The sequence below is a fragment of the Vanacampus margaritifer genome, chromosome 19 (assembly GCF_051991255.1).
Source record: "Vanacampus margaritifer isolate UIUO_Vmar chromosome 19, RoL_Vmar_1.0, whole genome shotgun sequence".
In the NCBI taxonomy this organism is placed as follows: Eukaryota; Metazoa; Chordata; class Actinopteri; order Syngnathiformes; family Syngnathidae; genus Vanacampus; species Vanacampus margaritifer.
The window spans coordinates 17,312,261-17,335,539 of record NC_135450.1 but is presented as its reverse complement, the minus strand read 5'-3'; the positions used below and the strand labels follow the sequence as shown (position 1 = coordinate 17,335,539).

Below are 23,279 nucleotides of genomic sequence, written 5' to 3'. Positions count from 1 at the left end.
ATTATTAAACAGATCTGGTGTCAGATTGTCGCTCGCGTAATCCGGTCTGGACAGCCGTGGCAACAGTTTCTGACACGGAGTGCAGAGAGTCAGAAAAGCCGTCCAAAGTGGGTCAAGGCCTGGTTTCTTTTCAGGCGTACCGAATAAGTGCGAAAGTGCATACGAGTAGTTTTACTCCATTGCCATGTTGTCTTTATCACTGTCATAACAATACGCTTCTTTCAGGTCAGCCAGTTGTTTTTGTCCCCTCGCTTCTTGATACAGACGCTACACAACTTTTTCCTTTCACAGCACGAGCAACTCCAGGGAGAAATTTGTTTTCATCCACACCAGGACATTATTTTGACTGTCAAGCCTTCAAAACAAAAACAAATTATATGTCTGACTGAAGTGAGCTCCCACAGACTGACTGGCCTTGTGAAGCTTACTTTGAAATCGTATTCATAGTCATTACTGCCATCAAGTTGCCTTGCAAATAGTCAGTTGCATAAAGAAAGCGACAGGAATATTGCCCAAAAATCCGGCTGGTCCACTTTTAAGCCAAGGGAGTTCTCTTTTTTTTTAATAGTGGGGGTGAGAACAAGTTGCCACGTTCAAATGTTGCTTGTAAAATGTTACTGTGTGTGTCAAGTGGAAAACTCTTGCTATATTACATAATGTCTGGCTTTTCCTCATTTAAAAGTTAAAAAATAGTGTATCTTGTCAGTGAGCAGCCTTGATTCATGTTAGAAGGTCTTTTAAAAAAAGAAAAAAAAAGGTGTTGGGGTTCAATGAACTTTAATGATGCTGATGCTGACATACGGTTCTCTTTTCATGGGTTGCAGCGTCCTCTGTTGGTGGATTCAATAAAATAATTAAGTTACTGTACTTAAAAAAAATAAAAATAAAAAAAATAAAAACTGCAAATGATATGAATAAATATTTAAAACGACCATACACTATATACGAAATACGATCCGATCCAAATGTGATTTCAAACAGGCAACGAGCAGGGCGCCGTGCTATTCTCGTCAGGCACCTTGTGAGACTCCCACTACTGAAGCCGCGTCAGGACCTCCAGGATGTCCATGCTCGCCGAACGTAAGGATTTATTTTTATAATACACTATTTGTCATACTCGCACAGTTGACATTTTTCTTGTTATTAACAGCGTGTCTGTCCGTGTGTCCCGTGGTTTAACCTGAGATGAATCTAACAAAAGTGTCTTGTCCGTCGAAATAGCCCTAAAATGTTTCTCAAACTAACATTAGCTTTAGCATCCTCCGTCAGAATGGGCACGTGTTGTCACCTGAGGTCGGTTCTCGTAAAGATTGTTACATAACACATTATTATTATTATTATTATTATCGCGTGTTATTGCTCATTTGTGACTTGACTCTGCATTATTAGCAGTTGATTTTCAAGACGTACAGAGGAGGCAAAAGCAAGTAGAAGTACTGATTTAAAAAAAAAAAACGCCTGCATATTCTGAAATGTGTGTTACATACACATTTAAAAAGAAGCGCTTTCACTGCAATAAAATGCAATATATGTTTTGATAACAACGGCGGAAAAAAACTTTCCAAGACACAAAGCAAAACATTTGAAACGTTGTTGTTGTTTCCAAGCGATAACTTGCATTGACTTGCAGAAATTAGATTTTTTTTTCTCACTTCAGTATTTGCTGCTCTGTTTTCAGCCCGCAGAAAAGTAAAGTGGTCAGTGGACCCGCGGAACTCTACCTGGAGCAATGACGAGTCCAAGTTTGGACAGAAGATGCTGGAGCGCATGGGCTGGTCCAAGGGCAAGGTACGTGTCCCAACTACCCTACTTGCTCTTACAGTAGCACACACTCGGGCTCTCTTTTACCGCATGGATGGGCATTCATACATGTCAACCCTAATTTGGTCCCACCTGTATTACAAACCCATAAAATCCTTATTTTCCCATAAAAATTCCTTATGTCAGTTTTATCAATACTAAAGCTGTTTCATGCAATAACATTAATCTTACCTTACTTTCTTTCTTATATGAAGACATTGACAGTATCTTGTTCCAAATGACATTTTATTGCACAAAGAAAAAACAGATTTCTAAATATCACAGGGACGGTTGACTTTTTTGTTGCTTCACATTTCTCTCGTGCAACTTTGATTTCAAATGTTCTTTGACATCGTAAATGTCAGATGCCGCAACCTTAATGTCCCGTCAACAAAGCGAACATGATGCATACTCTTCTCCAAGTTTTGACGGACCAATTACCTTAAATAAATCCGTCCATTCCGAACGAAAACGTCCGGTGTATCTTGTTTTTTTGGCCGGCCTGTCCCCCATTTTCTCAACCACTGCGAACGACTCGCAATTTTCGCGCTAACACAAATTTCTTAACTGCGCATGTCAGGAAACTGTTAGAAGTCTCGCGCGATAGACGAGATTTTGTGACCGGTTGTTGTTTAAATCGAGCTTATGTACACGTGTAGCACGTAGCCGACAGTAAATACTAAATAAATTTAAAAAGGGTAAGCAATATATACTAATATTATTATTTTCATGAAAACAGTTGAATCCGTATTCATTTCCAAATACGCCCGTATGCTTTTGCAACACTTAAAAATCCGTAAGAAATACGGACAAACCTTATGGGTTGACATGGATGGGCATTACAATAAGTGTACTGTACTGTAAAAAGTTAAAAACGTATTATAACAATCATGGTTTCTGTACCGCACTAATGGACAAATAATGACAGAATTAAATAAAAATGTATTTTTACAAAATAAATACAATTGTCTGAACTCCCTTTTGCATGTAGGGCTTAGGCAGAAGTGAGCAAGGTGCCACTGACCACGTCAAAGTCAAAGTGAAAAACAACAACTATGGCCTCGGAGTCAACACCAGCCATGAGGTGAGCTCGCTTTGCACGGAACCGACACTGTCGGGAGAAAACAACAGATGTTTGTTTGTGTTTCCTTCAGGAAAACTAATCCTCCCTAATGAGCACAAGTTGTGTTGTCATGTGCAAGTGTGTGTTGTGAACCGATCCAAACTGCACTCTCCACTTTAAATTTGCTGTCTTGATTGAATGGCCTGCACTTGTGTTTCCAGGACAACTGGATCGCACACCAGGATGATTTCAACGACCTCCTTGCTCAACTTAACAACTGCCACGGCCAAAACAACACTGGTAATGAAAGGCTTTTTTTCATTGCCAAAATTTAAGTGAGCAAGCTTCAGATACATCAGCACTCCAGTGATGACATAATAATAATAATAATAAACAGTAAAGTTGACCTCTTTACAGTCTCTTAAATTTAGCTTTTACCATTTATTTAACACTAGAGGGTGCTGCAGTACAACATACAAGACGTGGGGAGTGAAGTGCTTGTTAAACAGCAGTAACGCCCTATTAATTTTAATTTAATTTTTTTTTCCCCCCCAATGTGTGCCCTGCAGAAAGTCAGCCAGAGGAGCAGAAAGGCTTCAGCCTGGAAGAGAAATCCAAGACGTCCAAAAAGCGAGTCCATTACATGAAATTTGCTAAAGGTGCGTGTACTTTTATTGCAGTTTTGACCAGCTGATTATGATTTCATCCAAAAGTCCATATGATTTCCCCCCATATTTTAAACCTTACAATACATCTCCCAAATGTTTTAAACACATTAAAACACACTTTTAAAACACGTTTGATATGATTAAAATCTACTTTAGAGTATAACCGAGATAGGTGATCATCTACTTCTCATTCTCAACAGTTGAAATATCTAGATAATTAAAAATACTTAAAACGTTTTCTCAAGAATCCCAGCATGGCCCAAAAAAATCTTTTGGCTTCACATCACACTGATTGCGTCCTCATTTTCTTTATTCTCAAATCTCAATGTTAAACTTTGATGCCATGCGCTCAGACGCGCCCCCTCCCCTCTTGGCTCACGGCTCAGACACTCATCAGGACTCCGTCGGCCCGTGCGAGGTCACTTGGCCCCGGTCACTGCCAGGGGAGGTTCGTTTATTTATTATTATATAATTTTTTTTTTTTTAAACCTTCTTTCCTCTTACATGTCAGGAAGTTTTGCCAGGCAAGGCCGACACAGTGATAGGCACAAGGAGGAACTCGATGTTAGGGATGAGTGGAGAGCAAAATGAGTAAGCGCCAGGTCATATTTCATCAGCAAGCCACTTAACGTTTGCACATAGTTGCGAGATGAAGGGCTGACTGAGATTCAAAGGGGAAAATGTCAGAAAGTGCCTCGCATTAATGATGCAAAAGATATTTCGCCTTAGTGGAATATCAAAGGGCAGTCCCAGAATCCATTACAGGATGCTCACCTCAAACTATAACAAAAACAAAACAAAGGGCTTTTGTAGGAAAAATAGTCATTTATTTACAAAGATGCTGAATTGCAATGCATCATGGGATGTTTTGCTTTTCTAGTGACCGTCTGTCGTCACTACTTCTCAAGATGCATTGAGGGCACTATAAGAGGGAGGGATGACCTCTGCTGAAAAATGGCCAACTCGGTATACAGGGCAGTCCACCCTGCTGTTTTTTTTTAAATTTCTTTTGCAATCCTGACACCGATTTGACATTTGTTAAAGTCATTCATTCATCAGCGCTGATTTCTGCGGTAGCCGGTAAACATCTGGATGTGGAACATCTCCACGTCATCGCGCAGCCGCTTCCTGCTTCCTGTTTGGGGCATCTGGCGTGTCCATTTGCGAGGACGTGGCAGATGACCCCCACCTGATTAAAAGCGTATTGTGTCCGCTGGATGGCGGCTACCTGCGCTAGGGTCCGCTGCGCGTGGGATTCCATTGATGAGATATTTTCTGGATGAAACGGTGAAGCACATTAGCGCGCCTCCATCTTCACCTCCCCTGAAAATAGCCCCGCGTGACGAGTAGCTCTAACAATAGCCTCCTCGTGAGTTTTGAACTGTGATGAATGTGAACGTCCACGCTGTGTTGATTTGTTTCATTGTCTTTGCCCCGGGATGTACTTGTACCCCCCCAACCTGTCATCAGTGTGACGCCCCCTGAGACTTTTCCAAGCAAACCATTGGACGAGACCCTTGTCGGCAGCTGTTTGGGACCATCAAGAGAAAAGGAAGCACCTGACTTGACGGCATCTGTCAAAAGAGTTTTGTCTTCCGTGGTGAGAACGAACGGACGGACGGAAGGCTCATCATGGGAAATGGAGCTTGCGTGCGTTCACAAGATTCCCGCTTTTGCGAGCGGCATCGGACATGTGATGTTGCGGCGACTGTTCTGCGAAGCCATCGCTTGTCGGGCAAACCGAGAGGCGCTCGCTCTTCTAGTTTGGACTCTTTGATTCTTTGAACTTGATGGGAAATGTAGGAATGCCGCGTTGTCGTCGTTTTCATTCCCGTCTTTGCGTCAGTTGCCTGACAGGCGGCTTTTATGTAAATCTTGCGGAGGGTTGCCTTGCCCGGCACAAAACGAGTTACCGCCTCACGTGCTAATTATTATTTGTTGCCGCCGGAAGGCGTACGGGAATCCAAAAGTTGCATCACTGGCTCCAAAACCCGCCGTGCCCGCTTGCATGCCTTCCTTGAACGGTCGCCACCCCGCCCCACCCTGGAGCCGCTGCCAAGTTCATGCGCGCTAACAGATTTGCGGTTGCTAAGCTCGTTACGGGAGGCCGGGCCGGTCAAGTGAGGCTCGTCGTGCCTTCTAAGCGGCGCCGCGCACAAGCCAAGCGCTGAAGTCATAATTACCTCTGCCAAAGCAGTCATGTTTTGCTTGTCGTCCGCTCCTCAGCGGGACGTAGCCCAAAATTGACCCATTGACACGTTTATGTTCGATGCTGAGGGCCGAGAATTCATCAAACAAAAATACCTTCGTACAAGTTTTTAGAACTATAGCCGGCAGTTTTGTCCTTCCACACTTCATTCAGTAAAGACTTGAAATTGCCCAAAGGTGCGCATGACTGATCTATATGTCACCCAAGATTGTGTTCCCCAATTTTTTCCCCTCAATTAGCTAATTAGCTTCTAGCTAACCGGTGAACCTAATGAGGTCAAGTGCAACAGGAAATAGATGGATGACGGTTTAACAATTGGGATGGACGATCTCCGTTGTTCTCTGCCCAAACGCAAAGCTCAGCCCTTGCGAAATAATACAATGCCGTCGTATGGCAATGATGTCATCCTTTCAGGAATTCCTCACAAGAAAATTGCAGAAATAGAAACATAAACTGTTGTTTAATGAAGACAAGCAAACTGGAAGGAAACTGAGGAGACCAAGATAAACTCGTTTGGTTTACAAGTCGTCCTTCCCAATTGAAAAGAAATGGAAATTCAATGAATCCGTTGTAGCCCCCCAAAACATCGACATTCTTTAACATTTTCCGTAAAGAAGTTTTGTACTGTATAAAAACTGTGATCATTTCCTCTCCACTTGACCTGCAAAACACAAAAAGATTCAATCACAAAACACGACTGTACCGAATGTATTGTCCGTCCTTGTTGGTAAACCATCTTAATGGCAAATTAGCGCCACCAACTTAACAAATTAATTGTTATCAGCGAAGCTTCCATTTGTCTCGGCGGCTCCCTCCCACTTTTACATTTTTTTATTTTTTATATTATTATCGACTTCCTGTTGCCGCTGCCTGGCGCTCTCTTTCTGCTAGGATTGATGGCGTTTGTTTGCTCTGCTTTTTCTGTGTGTGTGTGTGTGTGCGACTCAATCTGTGCTGCTTAGTGGCAGGCCCCCCAGCAATAGCATGAAGCGCTAACCCACTTTTAATTGCTAGCGCCATCCATCAGCTGTCACGGCTGCGGGTCGCTGCGTGTGGTGGGGCTTCCTTGTATTCTTCCTCGCCGCTGTACGATTGCGTAATCACACCTTTTCATTTCATTTATTCAAAAATAACTCCTGTAAGAAAGCGCGACGGTGGTCTTTGGGGTCTTCTCGGACGACTTATCCGGAGCCCTGGCAAGCAAACGTATTGAAAAACATGCTGGCTCGGACTCTGGCTCACCTTTTGAACGGTAAAAGGAAAAGCGGGCTTTTTATCACGACATTATTTGCACTTTCACCTGCCAGCCGGCCATTTTTTGACAGCCTCTTCCTCTCCTGCATCTCCCGACAGGTCACGCTGGACCCGTGTTCACCAGCACGGCCCCCCTCCCCCCTCCCTTTTTTAACTCTCTTTCTTGGTTTAGCTTCTCAGACCCTCGCATGTGCACGCCGACTTGCAAAAAGGGTGTGCGGGGAGATAGAGCTGCTGCAGCAATAAATAACCAAATGTTATCAGAGGCGCGCTGAAGGAAGAGGATGCAGCTGTACGAACAGGACCCGGAGCCCGAGACGGACGAGCGTGCGCGCTCCAGGAGCCTTTGAGGCCGGGGCCCCAAGAGTGCCGGCAGTCTGGAGGCGGGGCCGGCCCCAAGTTTATTTATCTTTGCCGTTTTATCCCCGTAGAACAGAAGCAAAGCTCCCCTTTCGCCAAGCTTGGGATGACTACACCCCCCATGTACACACACACACACACACACACACACACACACACACTCTTAAGATGTCTGCATTTTTATAATTCCGCGTTGGCGACAGACGTGGCGCTTGACGACGTCCTTCCGCACTTCACATGCTCGTAAATGGGATGTGTCGTGGCGCTTAATAGCCACAGGGGGCGCATCATTTCAGTTCCGCCCACAAATTGATGTTGTTGGCTTTGTTCTGCGGAGATGTGTTTATTATGCACATAAATATTTATTACTCTCAGTTTGGGGAGTAAAAAAAAAAAAAAAATCGGTCCTTTTTGTTTGTCAGACCTTGCAAAGTTGAAAGTTCATGGCAGGCTCAAGACTCACGAAGAAGAGTCACATCAGTTGTTTTGATTTTCTTTTATTTAATGTTTACCAAAATAAATGTCTTGTGTTTTTTCAGGGAAGGACCTGTCCTCCCGAAGTGCAACGGATCTCAATTGTATCTTTGGAAAGAGAGCAAAGTCTGCCACAGATCCAGAGCAGGTATGACACAAAAGTACTTAAATTCAAAACCAAGGCCTGCCGACATTTCTGGATTTTAAGATGAAATACAAATGCTACTCCAATATATAGCCGACCCCATATTTGTGACCACATCAGGTGGCTGTTCGAAAAATTGCTAGCCAGTGTTAGGATATTGTGATTTACTCAGAATGTTGCAGAAATGTTCATAGAGAAATATTTAGAATTAAAATTGTTCCTAACCTTACAATCTATAAACTAGCGCTCGTTAAACCGATAAGTTGATGCACTCTTAAGTCAAGGCGCAACTCGACATGAAAGTGGACATTCCTCATTTGGTGGAGCTTGAAGTGCCGTGTCGGCGCCGGTACTTACCGGCGCTGACCAGTGGCGCTGATGCAGCCCCCGCGAGTTTGCTGCGCAAGTGTTTCCCCTCATGAGGCGGCCCGTGGCCCGGGATTAGCCTCATCACAGCGTGCGGCTTTTAACGTGGCCAGCAGCGGCCCGCTGATGGCTGGCCCAAATCCACTTAAAGGATTTGCACCCTGAACCGCCAACAAACCGCCCGCCCGGCCAGCCTCCGCCGTCACACTCGTGTTTCCGAGGCCTCTCCTCAGGTGCGCCGTTATTAAAGTCTGAAGGGAAAAAAAATGCTTGCTTGCTAAACAGTTTCTAAATCTGCTCTTGGCAGTTTTTAAAGTTTGGACGACTATTCTGAAACCGCTTGGATCTTCTTGCACAATAATCAAAAATAATTCACACATTTTTTTCTGTATGAATCAGTGAGTTTAAGAAAGATGAACATGCACTGCAGTAAACCAAATACAAAAAAATAAGTGTTTTTTAATTTGAAACAGATTATTGAACATTTTGGCTCAAAGTAAACATCGTCAATCCTGGTTTGTGATGCACGTCTTTAAATTCAAAAATGATGAGATTTGCTGTTTAAGACTTGAGAGTACAGATTTCTGCCAAGGTGACCCAAACAATTTTTTTGGGACACTTTTGTAATACAGATGTGTGTCGATAAATATAAATATGGTTGAAAAGTGTATTTAATGATTCTCATGAATTGAAAAAAATGAAAGTCATGTCATACAGATAAAATAAACAAATGGCCCATTCCACCCTGATATCACATATACATTTCATTTTTATTTTTTTTTATGTCTTGTAATGATTTGAGGTGGTGAATTTGTTTATTTTTTGTTAGATTTTAGTTTTAATCAGCCAAATTATTTGAAAAGGAAATCTTCTATGAAATAAAATGTTTCGCGCAGCGTTTTCATGAATCTATCAAATCCATAATTTCACTTTTGGACTTGAATTATTCAAATGGCATTTCCAATGATATTCTAATTTATTGACATGCACTAACGTCCTCTATATGGCTTAAGTTGATAGAAAGATTCATACCTTAATAATTTATAAAAAAAAAAAAAGAAAATAAAATAATTAATAATACATTTTCACATAAGTCATTGTCATATGTTTTGATAATGCAGGAGAAAAAAAACCTTAGCGCAACAAAGTTACCAAAAGGGTGCCGAACTTTAACCTCTCCCTTGAATATGCTCCACCCTTGCACAAACTTTCATGATGATTCATCAAGACTAAAAATACCAAATAAAATAGGTGGTGATATTTAGCTGCATAAAAGCCACTGCGGGAAGATTTTTGCTTCCTGGGTTGTCGAAGCATTCACAGGAGCCGTGACACTTTTTTTTTTTTTTCTGCCTGCCTTTTGTTATCTCCAACATTTGTCTTGAAGACACTGGCATGGGGAAATCCCAAAATGTGGTTTTGCAGGAGAGAAAATAAACCCCAAACAAAACCCTCGCAGGTGTGGAGCGTGCGCATCACAATGGCCGCTGCTCCCCGGCTGATTAGCATTGGAAACGCCAGCAAACCCACAACGGCGCTCGCTCCCTAATCGCTTGCTTATGGCTTGTTATTTTTCAGCCAGCGGGGACGCCATTGACCGTATTGGAAAAAAAAATTCAACACAATTACAATGGCGTCCCGCGAGGCCTCGTGCCGGACCTGGCAGAATGCGATCCTACCTGGGTGATGCGCCACCCGCTCGCGTATTTACAACATTGAAAACACTTTTGCCATCGCCGTCGGCGAGCGTTATCGCGCATCTGCATTCAGACGCGGCGAGGCCAGGAGACGTGACCCGATTTGGGTCGGCTTCTCGGGGTTCCGCCCGCGGACGCCCCCCCCCCCCCCCTCATGAATCTTGGAGCGCTTCAACCCGCCGCCCACCGCTGTCCCGCCTCGCTCCGGCCTCCTGTCCACTCGCTCGCCCACCGCTGGGCGCTTTTCCTTCCTCTGCAGTCATGTGCTTCCTGCTCCACTCTTATCGCTGCTCGCAACGCTCCCCTGAAACACACGCGCGCGCACACACGCGCGCGCCGCTCTGTTCATCAAAGGAAAGACGGACTGGGCTAGCCACAGCATTAGGTACACCTGAGATCCTTCCAAAATCGACCTTTAGACAGGCTTTCTGCAGGTCATTACAACGCATTCAAAGTCCTTAAATAGATGTAGCTAAAATTAGGCCTCAAGTGGCGTTAAGAAGTATTAAGTATATTGTCCGGAGGCATTCAAAATTTTAATAAATGTACAAACATTGTTGCTCATGCTTTATTTGACATACAATGTGTAGAGGAGTCACGATAACGCAATTTAGCTGTAAAAAATACATGTGGTATAAATATATGTATTTGTGGGGACTCGTCACTTGTTGTAATTTACAATGAACAAAATGGCCTGTAAGTTGTCATGTTCCAAATACCAATTGCACTGAAGTTGAACAAAAAAAAACGGACTGTCGCTGTCACCAATGTCCAACATGAAACACTTGCCCCACCCCGTGGCACAAAATCATCTCCATACAAATCTTTAGTGTATTTTTTTTAACTTCAAATAACTTTATGAATTACTATCAAATTACTGTATCAATGTTTGAAAAGATACAACCACATTTGTATTTGTTAAACATTTTCATCCACATGTATGAAAAACTATACAGTCAAAGCATGAGATTTATAGAAAACAATATGTATGAAATAGTAATGGGGTACACATTAAAAAAAAAAAAAAATAAATTTTTTAAACCATCATGTCATCAATGGCTAGTTATCGCTTAACCTTTTTTGCCGTTTTTTCGTTAACAGAAAGTGATATTGCCTAACATGGCGCAACGCTGAAATAGATGAAAAGTGAGGAATTGATCTGTTCAATTCTTATTCCACAAACCTTAAGTATCAGTGGCTGGTATCAGCAGCCTCCACGAGTACCCGATACCTCAAACGAGGCCAGTATTGGCCCAATACAGATAGCAAGTGTCGTATCTGTACTTTCCCATCCCTGGTGATCCGCGGAGGACTTCCACTTTCCTTCATGTGGCAAATGTATGACATCACTCGCAGTCGGTGGTGAAGCGTCTGTCCATCCTCACCGCTGCGCCATCCATCACCCGTCCCACGCACTCAACCCCCCCCCCCCCCCCAACACAATTACTCACCGCGTGACAAACGACAAGCCGGCGTGGTATCAAAAAGGTGGCGGCCACTTTTGAAACGAAGGCGCTCTGGCAGTCTCCCCCCGCGCTTATCGGCGGGCGAGCAGCGCCCCTGGCCGTCCCGCGTCCCTCCGCCGGCCCACCTCGACCTCCTCGGGGGGTTTCGTTAGAGGAGGCGCTCGGAGGCTGCGGCCCGGCTTGATTTATCTCCTCGCCACCTCTTGGCCGCTCCGCTCAGGCCGGCGGAAAAAGCCGACGAGGCTCCGGCGGGCCCCCGGCTGGAAGGTCCGGCATTAGCTGAAATAAACCACTCTGCCGCCCGGTGAAAAATGTCCTCTGATTGGCTAATTAATCAGTCAAAGGGGAGCACGGCGGCTGGTGACTTGAGGGACCCGGGCGGGCCAGCGCAGGGGGCCCGCTGATAAATAGACTCCCCGCCGATTCATACATCAGCAAAAGTTAGTCATTTTTTAAAAGCGCCGGCTCGCTTGAAAGGTGGAAACAAGCCACGGTTTTATTTACCCAACTGCACACTCGTATCTGTCTTTGATTTCTGACATTTCTCATACCAGCTCAAACTTTGACTAATAGGACCTTTTCTTCAAATAGTTTAATTTGATTTGTATTTAATGCTCATGTTAAGGAAAAGGATAGGATGCCATTTTTTGGTCGACTTCAGTGTAATCAATCACTAAAAACGTACGAATGCATTTTCTAGAGAAATTGCGTGTAAAGGTTGAGAGGACGAATTAAAAATGATGGAATGATATTGAAGGACATGGAATAATAATTTACTGTACAATGACCTGGAAAGAGCTCAACGTCGAAATTGGAATGCTTTGAATCACTTGCAATGTAGAAGTAGTTGAAGGGTGAAAAACCGCGCAATGAGAAAAATAACAAGGGAAGGAAACTAGCAACTGGGGCGTACATAATATTTTGGCCATTTTGGACACCTCAATGGGTACGGCTGACACACAAGAAGCTGAACAGTTTTAAGTTGGAACACTTTGAATCAATCATCAGAGTAAAAAAAAAAAAGTGCGTATTTTGATGGTGAAAATTTAGAATTTTTAGTAAGTGGGAGTTTTTGGCATGTTGAAAATGTGCTGAATTGGATTGGAGCCATTTGAATCTGTTAAGTTGAATGTACCATTGGGAATTAATGGTGGAGTTTTGGTTAAAAAAAATGGAATTTTGGGGAAAAACGTTAGAAGAATAATGGTCTTGAATAGCATGATTGTGTGTGTTGAAATTTGAATCAGTGAATTTTTTTGGGGTGAAAATTTAGGAAAATTGCTGTGAAAAAATTTGATCTTTTTTCGTGTGTGTAAATTTTTGAAATATTGAAATTTGTTCCCAAGCTAAATTGAATGTTTTGAATTTCAAATTGGAATGATGGAAATGTGTCATGTTGAATGTGCCATTGGGAATGAATGTAGAGCGTTTGGGTGAGAAATGCTAAATTTTGGGAAAACGGTTGGGATGGTGAGAATTGGTAAAAAAAAAAAAAAAAAAAAGTGGAAGGAGTATAAAAAGTGCAAGGAATGAAATATAATCAAGTTAATGATGTAGAATAACGTGTGTGAATGCCTCAGCCTTCACGCAATTAAGAAGAGCTGTAAAATGATTTAATTGACCCTCATGGAATAAAACCAAGCAACCAGCTCAGATTGTTCCAAAGACGCATTCCTGAGCTTACTTAGCAACCAAGTAAGAAAACGCTAACTGTATTAAGTAACCAGCTAGTTACAAAGACCTGTTAATGAGGGTTTTTTTTTTTTTTTTTTTTGGTTCCCGCTCCTCTTCAAGTGATTCAACGATGATTTGGCACAGGCCTCGTCTGGACCTCATGGAGTCAGACGGTCGGCGCGCCGACCGGCCCTCTCGGGGTCAACGTGACCCCACCCCCCCACCCCACCCACGCTACGGCCTCTCCCGTCCCACGCCTGCTGGGTCACAAAGGGCTGAGAGCGAAGGCCCGTCGGGGGGCACCTGTTGCGAGGGTTCGCCGCCCACACCTCATCCACATGAAATATGGCGCCCCCCCGCCGTTACCAACTTTTGGAATATGACACCATATTTGGGGGGGGGGGGGATCAACGGGGCATACTCTGTGATCATTTGCTGATTTTGCTTGAAATACAAAATCATTTTTTTAGCTGGAAATGTCAGCTTACTTTTTAATTGCTTAGTTTGCTTTTGCAAGCTAAAATTTGACTTATGACTCAACTTGAATCACTTGGAGAGAAAAAAAGAGCCACCAAATGTACTTTGTTGACATCACTCACTCGTCCACTTCTCTTAAAGGCACGCATACTCTTAAAACAAAATATTTAAGTTCATTGTGTATTTCTTTTTTTTATTCAAAAGTGTGTCATGAAAAATTGAGGTCAATCAACTTGTAAGTTGAGGTACGACCAACAGGGTGATAGGAATTCATTTAAACTTTCAAATATTGCGGTTTGTACGTGACAAGATGTTGATTTTATTTATCCGTGTTGAAGTTTTGTGCGTGGTTAAACGCACCGCGGCAGTTCCACGGTTCGATGCTTGCAGCAGGGCGTCATGCTTAAAGTCAACCACTCTCAGATAACATCTAATTGAAGGCTTAACCTTTTGTCCAGCGTCCCCCCGCAACCCCCCCCCCCCCCCGCACCCCCCCCCCTCCCCCACCACTCGTAGCGCCACAACATATCAACACCCCGCCAAAGGCCGCTCGCCAGCGCCGCTCGTACATGCGCCGCACGTTTAGCGCTTACCTTCCTGGCTTCTCCCGGGCCCGACCGACGTGCCAGCTCGCTGACACGTACAGATTAGCGGCAGTGGCGGGAAAAAAAAAGAAAAGGAAAGGAAAAGCACAAGCAGGTTTGTGTGTCTCCGTTAATCCGGGGCCAGGCTAATTAGTGTGTGCTGAAGCTAACGGGCCAAAGATTCCCAGACCCCCGCTTTAATCACCCACTTGAATAAATCACGGCCGAGCGCGCCCGTCGTCTGCGCCGTCCCTCCGTGGGCTGGCGGTGGGCGTTTTCGCCAAGCGTTTGCTTTGCGGCGGCGAGAGAAAATGAGGCGCTCACGCCGCATGCATAATTCGCTCTTCATTTGTTTTGCTGATGATAAACGCTCTCTTATTCACAAGTCATTTATTTTGCTGGAAAACACAAGCGGGCTTTGCAGGAACCTTCCACGTGCGTCCCGTATACTTTGTGTGAAGGGAAATTTAGGTTTTAGCGCCGAGTGACAATTCCGTGACGTTATTGATGGCGGTGAAAGGTTGTCTTATTTACCGGCTGTTTTTTTTTTTTTTTTTTTTGCTGTCCGCCCACATGAAGCCTTTGAAGGATGGTTCTGCCGGACCCTGCAGCTCATCAGGGAGCGACAGCTGGCTAATCAGGGCCTGATCCATAGACCCCGAGTATCGCCAAATTTATTATTGTGGCAGGACAATGAGGGCGTCCTGCCGCAATTACACACACAAGCAATATTGGCGGCAAATTATCGAAAAGGGGAAAAACAGGACGTGTTGCAAAAAAGCATTTTTGCTCACACTCCAGTAAATAAACGGCCGACTGCGACGTCGTCGGGTCTTAATTGACGTCGAGACCAGCGGTTGTCACATAGTGAGCGGTCACTGCGTCTGTCTCGGCGTTCTCAAGTTCTGGGTTTGAATCTTGGCTTTGGCCCGCCTGTGTTGAGTTTGTGTTCTTCTTGCGCTTGTGTGGCTTTTCTCCGGGTACGCCGACTTCCGCACACTCTCAAGTTTCTGTAGGTGAGGATGCAAAACCGATGAAAGGCGTCGTGAGATCCTAATCCGCTTTCACGCACTTGAGGAATGTGTTGATTGCCGGCTGGAATGTAAACGTCGGCGGCGCTGAATGAGTTAATAATGTTGACATGTTGTCCTTTGCGATGTTGTTGTGAAATGTTTGACTTGACGGCCAGCAAATGTTCTCCGGCGGCAGCCAAGCCTTCCCTCGGCTGGCCCGCCTGCTCTCCGCCGCCGCCGCCGCCTCCTTGAATGGCGTTGGCACGCATGCACGCCGGCTGGCTTACGGTGGCCTTCATTAGCGGCGAGAGATAAAAGTGGCGTGTCTTGTCGGAGGCGGCCCGTTGAACGCCTTCCCGCACGCACGCACGCCCGGCCGGTCGCTCGCCTTTTTCTCACGGAGCCTCGGCGGGGCCCTCCGCGCGGCGCTTCCCCCGCCGCCCCCACCTGGCGCAGGAAGGGCCGATAGCCAGCCAGGCCGCTCCTCTGCCGAAGGAGCCTTATCTCGGGGCTGCACGCGGTGCGATCGACGCATCCTTTTCCTGGGGTTCGCGGCCGGCCGGGAAGGAGGAGGAGGAGGAAGAGGAGGAGGAAGAGGAGGAGGAGGAAGAGGACGGTCGCTTGACATGGGTGCCTTCTACAACCTTTACAATCCAAATGTGGGCCAACCCGCCAATCATTTCATCGCTTCAGACCCGACCGCCGCTGCGCTCGATCGAGAGACCGTTCTCCTCCCTCACACTCTTTAAAAGCAACCGCGGCTGTAATGACACGTTTGCTCCATATTATTTATTTGGGTGTTTCCAAGTATGAGATTCATTTTTCAAAAATAATTTCCAGTTCAAACTTTTATTCGGACGTGCGCCGCCATTCCGTGCACAGTGACGTGGAATGCCGGCAGGCTCTCTGCCGAGCAATGTGAAACGCACATAAAGAAAGCAAGGAAAAACCCGTCGCGTTCCTAAATAAACGTGTGCTCGGGAAAGTCACCCCCCCCCCCCCCCCACGCCGTGCTCTCGTCGTTCAAGCATTTTGATCGTCCCTTTTAGGAACGCTACGAGGCTTCATGTCATTAAAATACACCCGATCTGATTCAAACCCACTTTTGAACGTTTTCCGTAACTTCTCCAAATAATAGGCAACATTTGCTTCAAACTCTTTATTTGTCACTCCTCGTGTAACTGGCGATTATTTTTATTTCTCCGTACTTGCGTATGATACGACTGCCCCCCCGATTTGCTTTATTCTCAGAGTGAAATATGAATGAATCAAGATTCAAAACAACAATGCGGTGTAAAGGTAGGTTTAAAAAAAAAAAAGTTTTAAAATCATGTTTTCACTATCTTGGTCTTTAGTCATTTTAAGGAGATATTTTTTATTTATTTTCTTTTGATTTTAAATCTTTTGAACATTCTTAACTGCTTTGTGCGTTTTATACATGAAGCGTATTGAGTCACTATAAATCACTATCAATTTTTTAAAATTATTATTTTACTTTATTATTTTATACAACCCCTAGATACTGCCTCCGTACTGATACATGTCTGAATAATTAGATTTTTTTCTTTTGTTTATTATTTTTTTAAAAAAAGTGTTATGATATTTAGCAGTGTAGTACATCATTATATCTTTTCTTTTTTCCTTCTTTTTTTTTGCCCCAATTTGTGTGAAATCCCGCATCATTTGGGCTCCAATTGAGAGTAAGAATTTATTTACCATTTGAAGTTCCTTCTTGAGAGTGCAAACGGATCTGCTGTTGCCGTCCTCACATTTCACGGGGGCTCTTTTGTTGTTGTCTTTGTTGCTAGCAAGAGCGCGACGGCTAATGCTAATGACAGGTTAGAGGAAAGCGATTGAGGAACGTCGCCATAGCGACGTGTTTCCGAGTAACGCGTTGCCATCAACAATCTGCCGCTCGTGCTGACGCGTCGCGTCGTTGCAACGGCCAGCGCACCATCTTCCTGATGGAGGGCCCCGGGCGGGCAGCCATGTTTGAGTCGCGGGCCACTTCTGACCCTGGTGGAGACGTTTCTCAGCTTTTGTGGCGCCTGACGGGCCCTGCCGGCTCGCTGGCGCTCTCTCTCAATTTCACGGCCACTTGTAAAGTGGCCCCTAGCCATCTTTGGCCAAATCCCGCTTAACACCTTGTTTGGCGCTGTCAGCTCGCTCCAAAGCCCCCGTGGCCCCCGCCGCCGCTCTCCGCCGCCGCCATTGTGCCAGTATCGATTTTTTTTTGCTCCCAACTTGTGAAAGTTTCCTTTAATGGGCGAAGAAGTCGGAAGGTTTTCTCTGCTCGGGCTCTGAAAACTTTTGCTGTTCAAGTGTAGGAACTCTGAAGACTCGATCATCACCGCCGTACATGAAATGTGAATTTTTGCTTCTTTTTTTTTAGTTCAATACTTCAATTGTTCTATCAGATGTTTTTTTTTTTTCCCTCCTTGATCAATATATCCGCACATCAAACAATGGTTAGTCCCTCATGGAAACGTATTGACGAGCAGTTGCTTTTAGCGTGTTTGAGATTTATAGCTTGAAGGCTTTTGTTCAAGTCCCTCGTGGCCACTTTATTAACTCAACTGATGATTCGCCACTAAAGCAAAGCAACATCTTGACTTATGAGTTTAATTCATTCCAAGCGTCGAAGTTTCTCTACATTCATTTGTTGTCGCTCTAAAATGCACCAAAATTATTTTGATTCTTGATCAAGAAAATGATATGTACACCATAAAAGCATTTAACAAAGTGAACAGATTTTTCCAGCGTGTGTACACTGTAGTATTTGTGTCGACTGTGTGATTTTTTAAGGGGCGTGGCCTAGCGAGTGACATCAGGAGCCGTAGTCGGCGTTGTTCTCGTTTCATACTTTTTTGACTGTCCTGACTAAAGTGGAAGTCAATGTTAAACATTTCTTGACAATAACACGTTACATGTGACCTCACTAGCCTAAAGATGACATTCTGATGAATATTACATTTGTGGAATATGAGTTATCAAGCAAAATCCTGCCGTTTTTATCCATCTAAGTGGGGCGGCCATTTTGCCACCTGCTGTCGACTGAAGATGACATCACAGTTGTTCAGGTCTCAGGTAACAACCAATCACAGCTCAGCTTCAGAAAACAGGTGAGCTGTGATTGGTCCTTGCCTGAGCAACTGTGATGTCATCTTCAGTGGACACGCCCCCTGAGGTGGATCAAAACGGCTGGATTTTGCTTCATAACTCATATTCCACAAATGTAATATTCATCAGAATACCATATTTGCAGGGCTGCAAAGAACAAAAAAATTATTCTAAAGGAAAAGGATTGTTTAACTGATGGAATTTGAAATGTTTTGTGATTTGCTGAAGATTGATTCTGAACGTGTCGGCTGCTAGATTGCCTTCTTGTACGGTAAATGTTGTCGTGTATGGAGGGCGCCTCCGTATTTATCGTGTGTCCCTTTTTCAGTCCCTGCGCGCATGTTGTGTTAGCATCCGTTAGCATCCGTTAGCATCCGTTAGCTCGTCTCTCCTCATCCGCGTTGAGCGTCCGAGTCGGCTAAACGGCAGCGTAAAGAGACAAAAGGCCGAAGCGACGTTGGTTTTTCAATTTGCCGGCAAAGGGCCGCCGGAGGTAAGTGGCCTCGGCGGCCGCATTGTTTTGCCGCCGTCCTCAGGAGGAAGTCGCGTATTCGCAAATCATTATGCATTGAGTAGGCCATTAGGAAAATGGAGACAAATGGGTCACGAGCGGCAGGTGACAAATGGACCCTGCTGGGCCTGCCGCTGGCGAAAAGGCGGCCAGGCCAGCTTCGACGGAGACGCTCCTCGATTATAAAATAAAAATGAAAAATTTGAACCTCATCATGCGGGACATCAAGCAGCATCTTTTTGTGTTTTGCTCTAAAATTATTAAAATGATCAAATTAATCGAGAACTATTTTAATATTATATATATAGTTTGTGTCTGTGTGAAATTCCACGGCGCTTGAATTTTCAGTGGCCCCGCCCCTTTTTTGTTTATTCAATCAGAACGATTGTTAATGCCAAAACGAGTAGTGCAGGTTTTGATGTTGAGTGCATGATGTCATCCGTTTACGAGCAGGTTGAAATGCTCTCATGCGGCATTTTCGATATATATATATATATATATATATATATATATATATATATATATATATATATAAAAAAATATTAATCACGATTAATTTGGTAGTCGTTGAAATCACGATTAGGAGAATCATTTGGGTTTTTTTTCTGACAAATACATTTCTGTGAAACAATATAATTATTCAAGTTCCTTTTGGGCCAAACGAGATTTATTAAATTAAGTCATTCTAAAATAAAAAGGTATATACATTTAAACAACTCCAAATTGGTATTAATAATCATTTATTTTATTTTGTAATTGTGAAGTATTAGAATTGAATTTGGATTAATTGCACAGCTGTATATTTTGGTTCGACTGAACAGTCGTCCTTTGTATGCAGCCATGATTGTTTAAAAGGGCTTTATAAATAAAGTTGACAAGCCACAATCTCATCTTTTTTTTTAGGAGAGCAGCAGCAGTGACGGCGAGAGTCGGAACCCGCCGAGCGCCGCCGCCGCGTCTGGCCAAGCCGACGCGGAGTCCGTCACCAAGACGGTGACCAGCAACCTCAACATGCAGGAATATTTTGCTCAGCGGATGGCCCGGCTGAAAGCGGCCCGCGGTCAGGCCGCCGCCCCCGCCGCCGCCGCCGCCGAAGAAGAAGAAGAACCCAAAAGCAAGAAGAAGAAGAAGAAGAGGAAGATGGCGGAGGAGACGGAAACGCTGAACCAAGCCGGCGGGAAGGCAAAAAAGAAGAAAAGCCCAAATGAGGACCATGCGGGCGAAAATTCAGCTGAGGACTGCGAGGAGGCCAAAGTTCCTTCCAAGAAGAAGAAAGACAAAATGGAGGCGGCGAGTGAACGGAAATCTGCGGAGGAAGACGAGGAGACGCTTGCCGTGCGCAAGAAATCCAAAAAACACAAGAAGAAGAAGCAGCGAGATTTGTGAGCAATTTACTAATTGAAATCCATTTAAAAAAACGTTCTTTTCTTTTTTTTTTTTTTAAGAACGGATCCTGTTTTGACGCTGTTGACTTCAAAGACGGTTCGACTGGTTAAGCCGCAAAACATTCTGGGAATGAGTCGTAATTGGGGGCGTGGCCTCAAACACTGGCTTTGTTGTCGTTGTATTGGCCAACGATGCCTTGGTGTAATTATTATCCTCAATGAGATTTTGTTTGCGACGCATCACAATTATCAACATAATGATGCAAATGAGCTCAAACTTCAAGTGTGAGAAATATCAACTGATTGGATGATTTTCAGACGTGACCACAAACGTGACCAGCTGACTTTTGACTGCAGACAACAAGGAACATTTTGAAAATACAGCGATGCCTTGAGATACAAGTGGTTTGGCAGGTGTTTTTTTTTTTTTTTTTGGAGCTACGAGCAATCGGCAGATATTGTTTTTAATTCCATTTTTCAAAACCATTTGCTCCGAGCTTTTTAATGCCCTCCCATGTTGTCTTTTTAAAAGGACCGTTTCGTTTAGCATTTTCTCCGCTATGCTAATGCTATTGCTAACACATAATGGGACGCGCCCCTTTCAGTACCGCTAAACAGGGCAGCAACACATTTAGTTATATTTATTAAAACGGTACTCACAGGCATATATTCTTTATCCTGCGCAAGATGAGTCCGTGTACAGTATGTCCGTCTACTGCCCCCTGGTGGTCAGTAACATGCATCAGAAAATCAGCAAAATGTTGATTATCCCACGTTTGTAACTGCTTTCAAATGTCTTATTAGGACTTTGGAAATCTGAGAATATTTACTAGCAAGAGGCTGAAATTCAAAGGAGGACAATTTCAAGTCTAATGATTAATCGATTATCAAAAATAACGTCAGTTAATTACTTGTAATCGTCCGCTTGGCAGACACGCCCGCACGTCGTGATTGACCAACTTGACAGTAACGAGGAAAGAAATCGTTTGTCACGCGCGACACGACAAACGTGTTTGTCCGCAGCCAAACCAGGAAAGAGCAAAAATTCCTTACAAAAAAAACTCCACTCGTTAATCGTTTCTGGTATGAAGGAAATGAAATACGTTTTTTTTTTTCGAATGCTCTATCTTGAGACGCTAACCAGCATGGCCGCACTTTGAAGTTACACGAACAAGCGACTGCTTTCACGCAGACACTTTTTAGGTGTGGAAAAAAAAACAACAAAAAAAAACACTGCAATCGGAAACAGTCAATGGGATGAGATGCTGGAAATGGAAGCTCGTGTATTTTTTTCTACGTGTTTCTCATGACATGAAGCCGTTTTGGGGACACATTCTGCAAGCTTTTTTATTTGAAAACAAACCAATATTCCGCTCCGTTTGTCGTTCCACAATTCGAGGCCTTCATTTCGTGGCTTCAATTTTGTCCCAGTGAGAAATCAAACATCGCTCAAGGTTTCGTCTCATTTCCGATCGTTTTTGCTGACAAAGCAGGTGGTCGATTTTTGTGTCTTCACAAACGAAAGTAATCGGCCTCATTTGTTTGTCACGTCTTCCCAAAAAATGATTTAAAGCCTCTCGTGAGTTCATTTCTACCGTCAGGTTCACATTTTTCTGTCATTTTCCAAGAATTCTTCAAGATGAAACCAAAATTTAGGGCTGTTTTTTTTTTGGGGCGGGTCTAATTTCTACTTTCTCACAAGAAAATAATCACATATAAAACCCAACTAGGGTTTTATTCCAAATTAAATTTCAAGAAATAAATGTGGGCTCAGCCTTTTGTCTCGTTCTGATTTCCCTGATAACACAAATAATTGTGTTCGTTTTGGTCTCATTTTTACAAATTTCTTAGGAACCCAAAAATCGGGTTTGATTTGTTTTCCTCTTTTAACCCCCCCCCCCCCACCCCCCCTAATTTTGAATGGGAAAATTCAAACATAAGACTCCTGTTTTGTAAATAATATGTGGTCAATATGATTGATCATTTCCAATAAGTTTCTCTTGAAGAAGCATCAGGCTCAACTTTTTCAAAAAAAATTCTCATGACCAAAATAAAAACGTGGTCTCAACAGTTTCAGTTTCTATTAATTTCTCATGCGAAAACAAACATTGGGCAATTTTTCTGGCCTCACAAAATACTGGCTTCATTTTTGTCTTAAGATCCTTTCATTTATTTTTCTGACAACTTTGGTCTCAATTTTGCACATTTCTCAGAAAATAGATAAGGCTGAGATTTTGTCAAGATTTGCAACCCAAATTTCTCATGCCAAAATGATCTCAATTTTACTGTAAGGATCATTTTTCTCAAAGTTTGTGATGACAAAACTTTCTCCCAACTACAAGAACATTTCCACAAACGTGTTTTCCGACTAATGTGTCATTTTGATTACAAAAAAAATGGAGTCTTGTTTTCTGGTCTCATTTCTACATTATTTCTCATGACCATTTTTTTTTTTTTTCTATGACCAAAATGGAGGTCCAGACTTCGCGTCTCATTTTCTGCCAATTTCCCAAGACGGAAAATCACCGCGCATAAGTTCTGGTCAGGTTTTCTACAAATTTCTCCTCAGATGATTGTTGCGCGACTTCCGCCTTTTTGGCGCTTGCTTCATTCGCTGCATTCAATCTGCTCAAGTAGTTTTTGTTTTTGCAGACGCACCAAAACAATGCCAGCAAACTTGAATGAAATTTCAGGCTGAATTTGACTCATGTTTGCATTGTTTTGTTTTTTTTTCTCTTGTTCCCTTTGATGAAATGATGCTATTGTTTTGTAGTGAAGCGGGTTCGGGGCGCTACGATGGTCAAGTTGCGTAATGCGGCCGAGGCGCTGACTTTCACTCCAAATGAGTGCGTGGAGAGGAAATGCCAGGCCATACATCACTGATGTGTCTGTGGGAGGCACAATCTGGGCCGTCAGGTGTTGTATCCTCTTCCTCTGGGGAGGGGGGGGGAGGTGGGGGGGGGGGCGTTGTAGGGTTGTGCGTGTGTGTGCGCGCACTCCCACTCTTCTGGGA

General features: G+C 43.8%; 1 protein-coding gene across 2 annotated transcripts; it reads left to right on the top strand.

The window, feature by feature from the left end:
- Positions 1-989: 989 nt before the first annotated feature.
- On the top strand, positions 990-23,203 carry pinx1 (PIN2 (TERF1) interacting telomerase inhibitor 1). 2 transcript variants are annotated; one of them, XM_077552278.1, is made up of 8 exons: positions 990-1,080; positions 1,679-1,788; positions 2,792-2,884; positions 3,085-3,163; positions 3,433-3,522; positions 7,894-7,976; positions 19,785-20,263; positions 23,040-23,203. In XM_077552278.1, exons 1-8 carry the CDS (start codon positions 1,062-1,064, stop codon positions 23,077-23,079), a joined length of 993 nt encoding a protein of 330 aa, XP_077408404.1. In that variant the 5' UTR covers positions 990-1,061; the 3' UTR covers positions 23,080-23,203. The 2 variants fall into 2 exon arrangements, with proteins under 2 accessions (XP_077408404.1, XP_077408406.1); XM_077552280.1 differs by lacking the exon at positions 990-1,080 and adding an exon at positions 1,131-1,293.
- The last annotated feature ends 76 nt before the right edge of the window (positions 23,204-23,279 follow it).